This window comes from Mytilus edulis, chromosome 13 (assembly GCF_963676685.1).
Source record: "Mytilus edulis chromosome 13, xbMytEdul2.2, whole genome shotgun sequence".
NCBI classification, from domain to species: Eukaryota; Metazoa; Mollusca; class Bivalvia; order Mytilida; family Mytilidae; genus Mytilus; species Mytilus edulis.
Genome location: NC_092356.1, coordinates 26,908,821 through 26,926,335, shown reverse-complemented (window position 1 = coordinate 26,926,335; position 17,515 = coordinate 26,908,821). Strand labels below are relative to the sequence as shown.

Here is a 17,515-nt window from a genome sequence, read left to right as displayed (position 1 = left end):
CAAAATAAAGCAAGATAAAAAATGTTTAGATAAAAAATAAACATTTTTTATGCAATATTCCATAAATCGAAAAGTTTGACAAAATTTTCTGACAAGCTGGCGGTAGATGTCATAAGACTTGCCATGCTTACTATTTTATCTTACCAGTTTTCGTTTATTGTTGGACTTTTTGATATATTAGACAATGAATCGACTGATTGATCCCATGATATCCATATGTTACGTTTTGATCACGGGGGTCATGTAGAGGGTCGAAATGGTAAGACATCATGTACACATGACCAAAATGGCTCCATCCACATATCGGTTTCAGAGTAGAAGATATTTTAAGGAAAATTTTACGAACGATTATAACGTACACGGGGGAACATATACTTGCCTCCCAATGCCGCTAAAGCTTTATTTGCTTACAGATCTCTTGTCATATCACGTTTGTATGGTGGCATACAGCTGCCATCGAAATGACCAGTTGCCCAGATAATTATTTCGGCAAATTGATATATTATCACGATAAGTCGACATATTATCTCGATATGTCGACTTTATTATCTCAACAAGTCGACATTATGGAAGCATTAAATCAACTTGTCTAGATGATAGTTAACACAACATGTCGACATACTTAGCGCGACAAGTCGACAAAAGATATCTCGGCAACTCGTCTTGAGGTCAAGATGAATGCCCTTAACTGCCCTGGTCTTGTTGAGTCGTCGAATAAATATCACAACAAGTCAGCTTTATTTTCTTGACAAGTCGACATGCAACGGGGTCGATCGAGACGAGATAGGTTACAATGTAGAATTCTTATTTTGCATCAAATTTCGACGTTGATCATTGAGTACCTCTTGACAGGATTTTTCGGTAGTATTAAACAGATTTCACAAAGCTCTTTTGGTTTTCAAGATAAAATAGACCCATCTGGTGTCAAACCCCCAATAATAACTTTTTTTATTTTAAGTCCGATTTTGATAGTTTTTTCCATTTAATTCTTTATACCAAGAGTTGACATACTGAATGTCTCGCCTATTCCAGTGTTAATAATATAATTTATATTGAAGTATAAAATAAGAATTTTAGACCACAAGCGTTACATTTAACTAAAAATATAACATTGAAATGACCAATATATATGACATCAAGGTGAGTTAATCCCAGTAGGTCATACAATCATTCCATACGTCAACAAATCTAGTTAAGATGGCTCGAGGGTACAAAAAATCATCAAAAATTGAAACTTATGTTTTTTCATTACAAATTTTATTTATTACACTATAAGTTGTTACTTTATGGTATGGTACAAAAATCAATCCAAAAAATCAACTCGTTTTGGCCCTAGATGACTTTTAAAATGTTTATATCTTTGAAAAAGCTCCAAATTATCTCCCTTTTTGTGAAAAAATGCATTTTTTTTTTTTGCATGAAATTTCAAATAATTTTTTAAAATCATCGGTGACCTATATTTTTATACTGTACTACAACTAAACTATTGTAAAATTTAAACGATTTCTGTAATTTAGTTCCTTTTTTTATTTCGATTTTACCTTATTTTTCTCCTATCAGTTCAACAGAAAAAAAGGTTCCTTAACATAAATGCATGCTTCTTTCAAATGCAGATTGTGAGCTTAAAATTGAACGGTGACCCCACATTTTTATTTCATTTTTCTTTTAAGTATAGGATAAAGTTTATTTATAGAAACATATAGCGAAATCCTATTTAAAAAAAATGATTTAGATCCGCGAGCCCCCTTAACCTATTGATAAAAGCATCTACGAAATTAACCTCATAAACAAATGACCTTGACCAATAAACCATGAAAATTAGGTCAAGGTCAACTGACACCTGCTAATGAGACATTTACATCACCTTACAACTATTCCCTACACCAAATATAGTTCAATCCCTATAGTATCTGGGAAAAAACCAAATCTGAGAATTTTATCTTTGACCAATGAACCATGAAAATGAGGTCAGGGTCAGATGATTATTGCCAGACAGACATGTACATCTTACAAACATTCCATATACCAAATATGATTGACTGGATGCTTATAGTACCCGAGAAAAGGACCAAAACACAAAAAATAGCTTTGACCAATGAGTCATAAAAATGAGGTCAAGGTCAGATGATTATTGCCAGACAAACATGTACACCTTAGAACCATTCATACACCACATATAATTGACTGGATGCTTATAGTATCTGAGAAAAGAGCAAATCACAAAAAAATATCTTTGACCACTGAACCATGATAATGAGGTCAAGGTCAGATGACAGCTGCCAGTTGGGCATGTTCACCTTAATCATTTCATACACCAAATATGGAAGACATTTTGCTTATAGTTTCTGTGGTATGGACCTAACCTTGTACACTGATCTATAAAATCAGGTCAAGGTCAAGTGAAAACTATCTGACCGACATGAAGGCCTTGGTACACACAAACCAAATACAGTTATCCCATTGCTTATAATAAGTGAGAAACTAACATTGCAAAAAAACAAACTTTTTTCAAGTAATCACTGAACCATGAAAATGAGATGAAGGACAATGGGCATATGGCAGACGGATAGTTCGTAACAAAAGGCATCTATCTACAAAGTATGAAGCATCCAGGTGGAGGTCTTCAACCTTCTGAAATATACAGCTTTTAAGTTAAGAGCTAACGCCTCCGCCGACGGATCACTATCAATAGTCTCGCTTAGGCGAAACAAAAATTCCTGCCTGTATTTTAAATCAGATGTGTGCTAGCTCCTATGGGATAAAAGGGATCAAGAGGTCCAAAATTCATACTTTTACATGGTACGTAGAATTCAATTATTCATCCATTTACGATGGATTTTTTTTAACATATCTCATTTCGATCGACGTAACCCGTTGTATGTTGACTTGTGATAATTAATTCGACAACTCAACAAGACCAGGGCAGTGAGGGCATTCATCTCGACCTCAAGACGAGTTGCCGAGATATCTTTTGTCGACTTGTTGCTATAAGATCCTATAAGTATGTCGACATATTGTGTTAACTATCTAGACAAGTCGATTTAATGCTTCCATAATGTCGACTTGTTGAGATAATAAAGTCGACATATCAAGATAATATGTCGACTTATTGTGATAATATATTAATTTGCCGAATTTGAATAATTATCTGGTCAACTGATCATTTCGATGGCAGCTGTATGCATAGTATGGAAACGTATATTAGTTACCAGTTGATCAGTTGTCAACACAACTTGACGACAAAAATAAGAGGGAAAGTTGCATTGTTACTGAACTTGTACACTTAAACAAGTTTACTTGTTTAATTAATAATTCAACTTGTAGACTTACTACAAGTTGACTTGTTGAGTTCTTCTGAACAAGACCACAGACCAAAAACGTCAGATAAACAATGAATCAATACACAAAAAAATGCGCCAATTTGGGTTACGTAATGTTTCAAACAATCTCATTATTATAATTAAATGATTCTATTGGGTAGAGAAATTCACAATTTGTTAAATCAAATTGACAATTTGTTAATTCTAATTGATAATTTGTTATATCAAATTCATAATTTGTTATATCAAATTCATAATCTGTTATATTAAATTCATAATTCGTTATATCAAATTGGAAAAAGTTAATTAGCATGGCACGTAAAGGCTGCCGCAATTTTCGACGTTAGGCACTGCATGTCAAGTTTTACAGAACGTAACGTCAAAACAAGTAAAAAAGCATGGTGTGACATTATGACTAGACAAAAGTAGTCGCTGACTGTGTCGTTAATACTTCCGACATGTGATCGAAAATGGGTGCAAAAAAATCCCTGAACAGTAGATTTTATTGTTATATAGTATTTTTGTGCTATTATAATTTCAAATTTTCCCCCTCCAAAACTGTATAATATGACTGATCATACTTGTAATAAAAATGTAAAAAACGGCTTTTTGTGACATTTTGACTAGACAAAAACAAAAAGATCGCGTTTATTTTTTTTCAATATTTTCTCTTAAAACTTCGACACAATTTTTTCTCATACACTTAAAAAAAAAGTTTTCACGTTTGAATAAAATTTCATATCGTAGAAAAGACTGCAACTGCCTATTACTTTTCATAAGACACTTAACAAATACGCCAAAACGTCAGAAAACGGCGAGTGTGACATTTCAACGGATTTAATAAAATGAACAATTAAGGACATAATTTAAACAATACTTACTAATTGAAGACATTGAAATGTGTATATTTATTGTTTAATTTTGACACAGGAAGGGTGGATATGTAAATTGTGGTTTGGATCTGCAGCATTCGTTCGAATTTTGAAGAGCTCCAAAAAATATGCGAGATTTGGGTTTTGTGACAGAAATACAAATTTAAAAAAATCATTAATTCTGCCACGATCTTTTGAAATGTTGTGACACAACTTTTTATTTTTTATTCCTTATTATATACGGAATAAAAAGATATATCATTTTTGGAATAATCTATTTGAATTACCTTTAAAAATCACTCTTAACTTCACCCCTATCCATATTTTTTTTCAATTTTCGGCTTACCACAAAACAAAGTGAACTTTTCGTCCTGGTCAGACGCGTCCAGTTAACGATGACGTCATAAATAAAACATACACCATTAACACCAAAGACTACTCTTGCTAGGAGTACAACTTTTTTTTAATAAGTTTAAAAAATGACAAGAATAACTTCAAAGCAACGCTGATCATATGTCGCGGTGTTACTTGTCTACACGCTCAAAATCAGTGCTATTAGGGATCATTCGAGTAACAAAATGAAAAATAGTATTGATTTTAAGGCATATTCCATTTCTACTTTTAATTACGCACATTTTGATATATACATTTATATAGTTATCAATTCCGAAACTTCTAACAAATGCAATAAAATTATCACCAACACCGTACGCGACGTCATTGTAACTATTTTCTGATTACGCAACACTTGGTTTTTCAAAAATAAAATATATATTAGAAATGATAATTTTCAAAATAAATTGTTCTTACCTTTTTACATATATCCCTATTGGTAAATCAATTTTTCCCAAATTAAGTAAAGAGGGGGGGGGGGGTCAGTGAAAAAACTATGTGAATCAAGTTTTTATCCTACATTGAACTTTTGATGTCGACCCTTATACAAAAGTACCAACTAAAATATTCAAGCAACACATATATGAAGTGACCCATACATTTGAGTGAGAGACTTGGAATAGGTATGAGTCTGCGAATAGAACACTACTTTAGTTTTAAACTGATTACAAAGCCTTCTACGATTTCCCCCTTATGTCTGATCGATCACATTGGTCAGCTTAAAACGCATTTCGCCTAACCAAAAAGCTTGGACTAATATATTAATATAAATGTTATTGTAATAGTCTTAGTTTATTTATTCTATATTCTATATCTTTTTCTAACTACATTTGTGTTCCCTTTTTATCTCACCTGGCTAAGCTTTTCTCATCACTTGGCGTCCGTCGTCCATCGTCCGTCGTCGTTCGTCATCGTCTTTAACTTTTACAAAAGACCTGTCATCTGAAACTACTGGGCCAACTTACTTGGCCACAGCCATCATTGGGGTATCTAGTTTTTTTAAAAGTGTCAGATTAACCAACCTGCCAACCTACAGGGCCGATATGTCTAAAAATAGAACATAGGGTACAATGAAAGTTTTGTCTATTATATTGAAAACCGCTATAAATAAAGAAAATCTGACGGCCGGGTGTCAGAAATGTTCAAAATGATGAAATCTTTATTGTCTATTTTATATCAAAACTGTCAGACAATTTCTTATAGGAGTCATTGTCTTTAAGTGACGAATTTTACCATTTTTTTTTAATGTGTGCCTTTTACCTTGAAAATTGTAAGAGATATAGAGAGAACTTTAAAGACCAAAAAAATGATAAACAAAAGTAGATCTACAAGTAACTCATCGTCGAATCGAAATCGTCAGACGATTCCCCAATCCTGAGAGATTGCACTTTAATGACGATTTTTATCAATGTTTTGCGTTTTTGTCGAATATTTGAAAGAAAAAAAAAAACGATAATTAGATAGATAGAAACTTGAATAAGCAAAAACGATCAGCAGGACAGTTAAGAGCGTCAAATGAGTTTGATTGTTTAAATCGTCATTCGATCTCTTTGTTTAAATCGTCATTCGATCTCTTTGTTTAAATCGTCATTCGATCTCTTATTGGAGTTTTTGCCTTTTAATGACTATTTTTACCATTTTTGGCGTTTTTGTCTAATATCTGGGAAACTATAATAGATAGATAGAACTGAAACACGCAAGACAAGATCTACTAACAAGTCTACTGATCAAAATCGCCAGTTCACTCCTCGTTGGAGTTGTTGTTCTTTAATGACGATTTTTACACATTGTTAGTGTTCTGCGTTTTATTAGCTGCTTATAATCTTGAAAACTATTATAGATAGATAGCCACTTTAGATAGCTATGTTAATCATAAAACTAAAAATCTTAAATCGTTTTAGTTATTAAAGTCTATAACTAACGTTTGTATTTTGGTTATGGATTTATACTAATAAATTTAAAATGTAAAAGAACACTTTATATTGTGTAGATAATGGACAGATATAGATATACAGAACAGCATTCAGTTACAGAAGAACAGCAATGAAATCAGCTGAGACATCGGAGCCGTGTAGGCCATCCAGTTCCAGGTTCAGATTGATCACCTAAGCCGGCACACCTTTGGAGGTTGTTGTGGAATAGCGTCGAAACAGTCAAGGAAGGATGAACAGCCCATAGGACAGGATCAGGAAACGACTATGGAACCGACAAGGAAAACGAACCAGAACAACGGATGTAAATGTTTTTGTGGTAAAGTCTGTAAGAATTCTAGAGGTTTGAAGATCCATCAAAGCAGAATTAAATGTGTGCAACCCCATTCTGGCAATCAACGCACAGAGAGATCTGGTCAGACGGAGGAGGAGACCATCCAGGAAGCAAACCACAGTGATGATAGCCTCCCTGTGACCCAGGGTGAGGATGAGCACGAGGAACAGCCTACAGAGGTAGAACAACTTGACGAGGCAGAAGAGATAGAGAGGATAGAACCGCCAGTCCATAGAGAAGACGGGATAGAAACAACAGTCCGTAGAGAAGACAGGATAGAACCAACAACCAGTAGAGAAGAGAATGAGCCTCGCAAAGAGAAGATCAAATGGCCAACGAATGCAGACAAAGCAGCTTGGAAAGCTCTTGACGACGATTTGGAAAACATCTTAGAGGCAACATTAGCAGGCAGTGTAGACAGAAAGATAACAGCAATGACGTCCATTATTTACAGCGTAGGAAAGGACAGATTTGGAGTGGTACCACAAGGGAAACAACCAACAAAACAAGGCCATAGTAACCGGAGACAGAAGAAGATCAAGGAATTGAGAGGAGACTTGAGAAGGTTAAAGAAGAGGTACAAAGTCGCCAATGAGGATGAAAGGTTACCATTACAGCAGTTAAGAAAGGAAACTAGGGAGAAACTTAAGACACTTACAAGAGGAGAAACTCATAGAAGAGATAGAAAGAAAAAGGCAAAGGAGAGAGCAACATTTACAGCAAACCCATTTCAGTATATGAAGCGATTATTTGGAGCGAGATGATCTGGTAAACTGGAGAACTCGAGGGAAGAAGTGGAAGAACATCTCAGTAAGACCCACAGTGATGAGAGACAAGGAGAAGACCTGGAAGAATGTGAGAAATTGTTAACACCAGAGGAGCCAAAAGAACAGTTTGATGAGTCAGACCTGAAGTTCCAAGAAGTGCAGGACGTAGTGAGAAAGGCAAGAGCAGGGTCAGCACCAGGACCAAATGGTATTTCATATAGGGTATATAAGAACTGTCCCAGATTGATCAGAAGGTTGTGGAAGCTATTAAAAGTAATTTGGAGAAGGAGAAAGATGACAGAGTCATGGTACAAGGCAGAAGGATGTTTTATACCAAAAGAAGAGAACTCCAGGAAAGTTGAACAGTTTAGAACCATCTCCTATTGAACATTGAGGGGAAGATATTCCTTGCAGTCTTAGCAAGGAGAACGACGAGGTACCTGCTTGGCCACGGATATATAGACATCGAGTCCAGAAAGGAGGCATGCCTGAAGTATCTGGTTGCATCGAACACACCAGCGTTATTACACAGATTTTAAGAGAAGCAAAGGAGAAGAAAAGTGACTTAGCAGTGTTTTGGCTAGATCTGGCTAATGCTTATGGGTCCATACCTCACAAACTAGTAGACCTGACATTGGAGAAGTATCATGTTCCACCAACTATCAGAACTATGCTGCGAGAGTATTTTGACAAGATTGAAATGAGATTCACAGCTGGAGACTTCACCACAGCTTGGCAGAGACTTGAAGTTGGAATACTAACGGGGTGTACAGTATCAGTAGTCCTGTTTGCAGCAGCAATGAACTTAATTGTAAAATCAGTAGAAAAACCAAGTAGAGGACCATTTTTGTCATCAGGGGTCAGGCAACCAACAGTAAGAGCTTTTATGGATGATATGACAGTGACAGCAAAAACAGTCATAGAGGGAAGATGGAATTTAGAGGAATTGGAAAGGATGATTAAGTGGGCCAGAATGAAGTTCAAACCAAGTAAATCTAGAAGTTTGATAGTGAGGAAAGGCCAGTGAAATGCCTAGGTAAAAAGTTTGATGCAATACTAGCAGATATGGTAAACATGGGTGAAGTTCAAGTGCAATTGGTAGAATGGCTGACGAAGTGGGCTCCCAGGAAGATATACTAGTAAGGCCTGGAGATATCAACATGGGGTCTTACCAAGGATATTGTGGCCATTACTAGTTTACGAGTTCCCATTGTCCAAAGTGGAGACCTTAGAGAAAAAGATCAGTGCATGCCTAAGAAGATGGTTGGGTGTGCCAAGAAGTTTCAGCAGCATTGGATTGTACAGCACAGGAACAAAGCTACAATGAAGGCATTGACAGAAGAGTATAAAGTTACAAAGACAAGACAGGTTATGACGTTGAGAGACAGCAAAGATGCTAAAGTGAGAGGAGCCAAAGTAAAGATCAGGACAGGAAGAAAATGGAAAGCAGAGGAAGCTGTTTAGGAAGCTGAGACCAGACTAAAGCACAGTGTCATCGTTGGTGTAACAGCAGTTGGTAGACAGGGATTTGGTATGACAACAAAACCAAGGTGGGATACAGCTAATGAGAAGGGACGGAGGGAACTGGTGCAACAGGAAATACGACAGATGGAAGAAGAGAGTAGGAATGTTAAGGCAGTAGGAATGAAACAGCAGGGTAGTTGGTTGAATTGGCAAGGAGATAGAAGCAGGGCTTTGACCTGGAGCGAGATTTGGAGTATGGAAGGATACAGATTGAGTTTTCTCCTAAGATGAGTGTATGATGTTTTACCAAGCCCATCAATCCTCTATACCTGGGGGTTGATAGAAGACCCAACATGCACCTTATGCAAAGACAAACCAGCATCTCTACAGCATGTGTTTTCAGCATGTCCAGTCACACTGAAAGATGGAAGATATACATGGAGGCATGACAGTGTATTGAAAACAATAGCAGCAAAGTTGGATACCACCAGGAGAAAGAAGAGAAAGATGCAGAAGAACATCACATTTGTAAATTTTGTGAGGGCTGGAGAAAAGAAAGACAACCAGGCAGAAGGTTTAGGGATACTTGGAACAGCATTAGACTGGCAGATGACAGCAGACATACATCAACGCATGAGTTTCCCAGCAGAAATAGCAGCAACATCGCTAAGACCAGATATAGTCATTTGGTCACAGGGAACTAGGCAGGCGGTCTTGCTGGAACTAACAGTCCCATGGGAAGACAGAATAGAGGAAACTTATGAAAGAAAGATGGCAAAATACCAGCAGCTAGTAGAGGATTGCAAACAGCGGGGATGGAGGACGTGGTGTATGGCAATAGAAGTCGGATGCAGGGGCTTTGCAGGACAGTCAATGTGGCGGGCACTTAGGACCTTGGGAGTGGTAGGAGCAGAGAGGAAGAAACTGATTACAGAAGTGTGTAGAGAAGCAGAAGTGGCATCACAGTGGATTTGGAGGAAAGGAGACGAAATGTGGAAAAGTGCCAAGTGATAGAACAATGAACAGTTATTGTGTAGATAATGGACAGACATAGATATACAGAACAGCATTCAGTTACAGAAGAACAGCAATGACATCAGCTGAGACATCGGAGCCGTGTAGGCCATCCAGTTCCAGGTTCAGATTGATCACCTGAGCCGGCGCACCTCTGGAGGTTGTTGTCGAATAGCGCCGAAACAGCCAAGGAAGGAGGACTCCACCTGATGATGGAATTGGATCAGCATTCCTTTGATGTTTACAAGGTAATACAGTATACGTTAAGCGGGAATAAGCCTTGTCTGTATTGAAATAAGCTGCGTATGATGAATTTTGCGAGATTTACCGTGATGCATGTCGTTTTTCGTCCACTATTACCGGCATATTACCGCTTAACTTATACTGTTTAACTATTACTGTAAAAAGTATCCTCCTAGATTTTAAATTTATACGTATATATATATAAATGATAAAAAATATTCCCCATATTGATACTGTATAAAAGTGTTCTTTTAGAATTTAAATTTCTTAGTATAAATAAGTTTTAAAATTGTGAGACGTGTTTCAATACACATACACAACTGTATGTGGTGTTCCATAACTGGAAGGATATCCATGCAATAGAGGAAGACGAAAAAGACAAGTTGAATTTATGTCACTTCCAGATAAACTCGGCGTTTTGTAAAGGAGCAACTATGGGCTTTTCTTTCTGAGTCAGAATTTTTTTTTCGCGCACAGCTCACACATTTTTATTTAGTTTTTCGATGATATCAATCAAATGATTTTTTTTCAAAATTTAACACTATTAGATATGGGGGAAACTGGATTCAGAATATATGTTTTTGTCATCTGATTGACCAGAATAATTTGTTTTCATCACATCATGCACTCATTCTCAAGTTACGGTGGCTATAAGGCATATGCTTAAATACATTGTAATAAAGGTTACAAAAATACATTAAAACCTTTCATACATTATACCTAAATAAACCTGTTAACCAAAACTGCAATTCTTTTCTACTCACAAACATGGATAAAAAAATTACCAGTTCTTAGTTTTGAAGCCTTTTATGTCCAATTTTTGACAAAATATTTACGTGATCTGCAACTGACTGTTTTAAACATATTAAATAAAGCTAATGCTCATCAATATACTTCAAAATATTGAGTTATCTAAATAGACCAACAGTTTTGACTTTCAAATTCACTTCTGGTTACCATGGTCCGAAATTCATATGACCGAATCAGCCTAATCAAAACTGGGTCCGTTTTTAAACTGTAGCTGTTCCTTTTACTCTATAAAATCACTTTCTTTGATTTAATTTTTTTTCTGTTCAATGCATTGTAAGTAAACAATTTATGGCTGATACCTTTTTTTGAATAATTGCAATGAAATATGATAAAGGTTTCCCCAAAGAAATGTTTACATGGTAGATATTTTAACCTTTTCATAGACTTGTGTAAATGTAACGTAAATATCAATAATCTGACTTATAAAATTTTAAACCGAAATTCTGACTTTAAACATTGAAAGTGTTTTATATTGAATGTACAACGAATTTATCAACTCAGACATTTGTCTACCATCAAATAAGAGACAAAAATTTCAAATTTTTAATTGGTAACGTAAATATCAAAATGCAAAGATTATGCATCAAACATGTTAAATGATTCAACAAATATGTTTCATTTATTTGTGTTCATTTCATGAGCTTCAAAGTTGTTCTCAATTCTAGTTCTGTCCTCATGGCTTATTTTCCAAAAGCGTTTACTCTTGCCGGAAGGCTCTAGATGATCAAGCTTATAGAAGACGTCTGATTTTTTGCACCATATCGTGTCAGGTGAAGTTGGCCACCTAAACATAGCTTTCGCTCTTTCGAGAAAGGTAACCTGTACATCTTCGTCGTCCATATCTAAAAATTTCCCAATGTACCACTGACCTTCATAAACACATGCAATAAAGTCATCCACTGACACTTCTACTATTATTATTTCATGAAAATCTTCATTTTGGATCTCATTACTTTCTTGCAATTCGTTTTGATTGACTGTTTCTTTTGTGTGACTGGTATCATTTGAGTGACCGTCATATGTCTGTCGACTCCATGATTCACAAAATTTCCCCTTCAAGCATATGCCACAATAGCATGAAGTTTCTCTCGTGCAAAGTTCGGCCGTCTGTAAGTCATAGGCTACAGCATGAAACTTCATTGTTCCTTTAATTGGCCTCAGCTTTATTTTATTCAGTTGGTCGAGCTTCTTTTTGCATTCTTCTTTTTTTACAAACAAAAATTTTACTTCTTTCATGTTTGAAGTTGTTGACCAATCGAAAAATTCTTTTGGATCTTGAATAACAACTGCTCCTCTCTTCACTGCTTCGTCAGCCATTCTTTTAATTGTTCCACCAAGACCGTCGCAAGGTCCCTTGCCATGCCCAGCCTCAAAATAATTCCAACGGGCCTGAATTCCATAAACTGATGAATGATTTGCTATGAGGTCAAAAATGGTTTTATTGCGGTATTGGCTTGATGGACTATCCGTCCAGTAGTGAACAAACTCGACATTTGGACAGATTTCCTTCAAGACTGGAACTAAAGAATCAAGAAATGTGCACACTGTACTGGTACAATGAGAAAGTTCATCAGAAATTATTGCGATGCTTTTGTGTTCTAATTTTGATTGGCCTCGGAAATATACAACTACTGGGTGTATGGTGACTGGGGTCTGGTTCCAATAGGCACTCTGTACCTCTGCAAGGGACTTACACGAATAGTTCTCTGCAAAGTCCATTTGGACTAAAACTTCTTTCTCTTTAAGGCTATCTTTAAGTGTTTTGATTTCTCTATATTGACACCGTACTCTGTCAACGTGACTTGCAAACTGATTCATTTCAACTTTCATCATCTCTATAAATTCATTTTTCTCTACTGTATTTTCTATAATCTTCATTTTCTTTTTATCTTCCACAACGACTTGTTTCCATACTCGATAAGCCACTCGATTTTCTAGCAGCTGGTCCATAGAACGCTCTATTTCAAGACTTTGACCAATTAAGTGTTCTGGATTTTCTCTTACGAAAATGTTGTATTTCTTAAGTGTCTGACACTTGAGGGCCATATTCTGATGTTTTATACATAGACAGGATGTTCGGGATATGAACTTTGCTGTTAAGATATGGCGTGGACGTAAACGACAAAAGGTTGCCAACGAAATTTTCACTTGAGGGTTTTCTGCAGAAAATTTCTTATGTAGATCAGCAAGATAATTTGTTAGAATAATTGTTTGCTTCTTTTCTCCTTTCGAAATCTTAATTGCATCCCTTTTTCCTGGTTGCATGCGACTATTATCTTCTCTGCTCATGAAATCTTCGACATCTAGAGCAAGCTGTTTGACTGCACAAATACGTCTGTCTGGTCTAACCCGCTTTGTGGAAACTTTTGTCAAAGTCTTTCTACATATACCAGTTCCTTTACTTATAGCAAGATTGAGTCTGTATTTCTTTGACAACTTTCCAGAAACTAGTCTAGCTATGGACTGTCTCTCATACATGGACGAAGTTGACGCTCTTGCTTCTGAAATTTCGTGCAACACCACATTCTTCAACATTAACTTTCGCTTTACCCTCTCCCTTCTTTTGGGTGTCAAATTTAATTCTCTCAGTTCTAATTCAGTTTTGCTGTTAGGTGTACAAGGTTCCGATGGCCTTCTAGTTCCGGTATTAATCTTAGTGCTGAGCCTTTTCAGTTGTCTGGACTTTGCTTTTAATTTTTTCAGAAGCTTTTCCTTTTCTACTTTCAAACGCTTCATTGCACCATGGGCTCTAGCTAAAGCTCTTGTATTTTTCTTTTTTCCTCCTTTCCTCCTTCCAACAAGTGGCAACTTTACCACCAATGGACTACCTATACTTTCATAACCACTGCTTTCTGTAACAGATTCATTCAAAACCAACGCTGCTGCATTTCTTTTGCGTCTATGTGTTTGGTTGTGGACCTTTGCTCTTGCGTTTCTTTTTTTTCTTTCCTTAGTTGGCAATTCAGCTGCTGGAACATAGTATTTAATCACCCTGGCTGATTCTTTCTTTAAATAATTCTTTCCATCTTTCAATTTCTTTCTTTCTCTATACTCTTTTTGGATTTGACTTCGTGACTTGGCCATGTATACCTGAAAAAGGAGTACATGTTGCATCAAATTGAACTATAATGTTCTAGTTTTATGTTAATTTAGTGAAATCAAAATATGAACAATATTAGCAAACACTTTGTTTTGAACGAAGATATGAATAATAAGAAGGTCTAGTTAGGTAAACATAATGTATGTTATAATTATGTAATAAAAAATTTACCTTTAAGCAATAATAAAATTTTGATATTTACGTTACAATTAGACCCAAAAGCAGATTTATAGGTGTAGTAATTGGTAAACTTGTATGTAATGTTTTTTGTTCATTTTGTTATCTTGATATAGCATATTATAAATGTTGAGATGCATTTTTAGCACGTTTTATTGATTTGACTGCTTAACTAATGGTGAAATTCCACGACAATTCTAGCATTACTACGCATCTTTTTAATGAAGCTACAGTAGAAAAACATTCATTTCTATTAAGTTTAACTACTGAAACTAGCATCATATATCTATAAACCAACTTTAAAATCACAAAGACAACTTGTTTTTTATTGTATTCACTTTATAATTCAGTTATAATTTGTAAAATATTTACGTTACCCAATCGTAACGTAAATACTTTCCTCATTCAATTAACTTGTGTAAATGATCAGTACAAAAAGTGTATTGGAAAATGACAAGAACTAAGCATGGAACACAATTAAACTTCTACTTCATCAGTTTATATCAAAACGTAAGAAAAAATAAATATCAAACATTGTCATAGTTACCTTGCTCTTCTATTTGCTTTTATCTCTCTACTGTCATGTATGGATATGTAACGCCATAAAATCTTGTAAACAACGTGTTAAACAATGACGTCATAGACGCTGTTTTTGAAAAGTGCTGAAATGATGATCAGTACCTGGGTCCGTTCCAAAGGTATATTTTGTATCGTAAATATCGGTAACGTAAATATTTTTGGCTGGATAGTCATTCGTTGTTAATACTTACTGTTTATGTAGAAGACAGTACAGATGTAAAAATTGTACATATACTTCCACCTTTCTAATAACTAAGAGCTGTTGACATTTGGGATGTGTGTTATTATTGTGTCGTGCAACACGTAAATATCTCCTGTTTTTATAACCATGATCCTTGGTATGGAAAAAAATGCAAAATCAAAGTGAACTGAACAATTTTGTTATATTTGATATTTGTCAGCTTAAACAATATGTCTAAGGAATAAAACAAATAAGTTTTGTTTACTATAACTACATTTAATGCAGTGCTAACTTCGTTTAAGAAACACAATATTCAAATAGTTTGGTCTTGGTGACACATGAAATTTAGAGTTCGTTTCAATCTAATTTTTAAAATGTGTTATATGTATGCATTATACAAGTATTAGTTGAAAAGTATGATCATTCTTCAAATAACTGCAGAGTTTTTTGTGCACAAATAACTCAAATAACACGAGACTGAGATTTTAATAATTTGATACCTTGCCGTGGACAGTAACGTAAATACTGTTTTTGACGTTCATAAAGCTGAATTTTGTTTAAATTGTGAGAGTTACATGTGGAAAACAATTATTTCTATCTCCGCACCGGTATTCCCTATCCGACTATATATAGAAATGTACAAATCTCTGGTTGAATATGTGTTTTACACTGCGGTACATAGAATTGCGACCATAAATTGAGAATGAGTGCAGTGAGCGTTATCAATAAATCTTGAAATCTTGAATCAGATTTGGGATCAGAATTAAGTTTTTAGGAAAAAAACATAACCTTTTATCCATGTAGCTGCCATTAAAAATGTTGCCCTCTAACCCCTTTTTAATAATTTTATAGTTTAAAAAACTATCGTGTTTTTATCATGATATTTGAAAGAAAAAGTTTTCAATGTTAAAAGTATGAAAAATATAGAGAGAAATATTTCCCGCCAAATTTTTAATTGCTCACATCTCAAAAAACAATAACATTTTTTTCTGCTTTTAAAGTTTCGTTATTTATAGACTATCAATTTATAACACTTAAAAAGCTTGTTATTTTTAAACAGATGAGTGAACATCCTTCATACATTAATAAGTCACACAGTTTGATTTCAGCTCATTGAAATATATTGGGCATATTGATGTATGAAAAATAATAGTATTGTAATTATATTGTATAGTGGAGAATTAATTGGTCAAGTATAGGAATAAATACAGTTCATCACACAGCCTTCAACAATGAGCAAAACCCATACTGTGTAGTAAGCTTGAAAGGGTCCCTAGATGGCATAATGCGAAACAATTCAAAGAGAAAAGTTCATGATAAAAAAATAAAAATACTAAGCACTAGTTTGACAGAGAGCAACCAACGACAACCACTGGAATATAGAGGCACTTGCTTGGGATAGGTTTCAATCGGCAATCCTCGGGTGACTCCGCTACTCTCCTTAGATGAGGTACGGAATCAGCCGAGTTGTGACGAATGGGATAGGTTTATGACGAATGTTGCGGGGTTACGCATTTTTGTAAGCACTCAACCTTCCCCTAATTCGGACAGTGGTACATACCAAATTATCGAATGGACAAACTGAAAAAAACAGTTGAAAAGAACTAGACTCACCATATATGAACTAAGCACCAAAAAACAACTTACAAAACTCTCTCATAGTATCAATCTCAGATTACTCGTATATTAACTGAAAGACAGTGCATGCCCAATTTCAATTGCTACTTTTGCAAATAAAATATGTTTAAACTAAACTAACAAATAAATACATGCATATAGACCATGTTTTCCCAGACTAATATATGATTGAAAGATCTGTATAAAGTTGTGTTCTTTATATGTGATGTCATCAGAAAATGTCTGTCTCCTTTTTTCATGACGTCACAGTAGGAAAATTCAGAAATAACCAAGAAAATCCCGACCAATCATTTGCTGAGAACAGATATTTCACTAGTGAGGAGAAATCTTTTTCTCACACCGATCAAAAAATGTGAAAATAGCACAAAAATTAGAGAAATAATGTATGGTAATAATAAATTCCAGATTTAATGATTTACCAGTTTATACAATGACATTCATTCAAACACAATGCATCGATCACTACATCCAGATAAGGACATAGCGAAAGCCTCGCGCTTTAAATATTAAAAGTTTAACTGTCTCGAGTGGAGAAATATCGTAACACACTTGATAAAATATACTTTTCGTAAGAATGGGCCTAAGGAACATCCCAATCCAAAAAGGAAAATTAATAATAGGAACGAAAAATCTTCTCTTGTGTCGTAAATTTTGTATAAAGTTTCCTTTTGTGAAACGGAAATATTCAATTC

The 17,515-nt window shown here is 35.1% G+C and overlaps 2 protein-coding genes across 2 annotated transcripts; one reads left to right on the top strand and one right to left on the bottom strand.

The window, feature by feature from the left end:
• The first annotated feature begins 9,150 nt into the window (after window positions 1-9,150).
• LOC139500216 (uncharacterized) lies at window positions 9,151-10,092 on the top strand. The gene is made up of 2 exons (XM_071288956.1): window positions 9,151-9,274; window positions 9,485-10,092. Exons 1-2 carry the CDS (start codon window positions 9,151-9,153, stop codon window positions 10,090-10,092), a joined length of 732 nt encoding a protein of 243 aa, XP_071145057.1.
• An 877-nt stretch (window positions 10,093-10,969) lies between these two features.
• LOC139500815 (uncharacterized) lies at window positions 10,970-15,889 on the bottom strand. Its single transcript, XM_071289684.1, has 2 exons — window positions 14,973-15,889; window positions 10,970-14,238 (listed from the first exon to the last, which is right to left on the bottom strand). Exon 2 carries the CDS (start codon window positions 14,230-14,232, stop codon window positions 11,764-11,766), a length of 2,469 nt encoding a protein of 822 aa, XP_071145785.1. The 5' UTR covers window positions 14,233-14,238; window positions 14,973-15,889; the 3' UTR covers window positions 10,970-11,763.
• Between the last annotated feature and the right edge of the window lie 1,626 nt (window positions 15,890-17,515).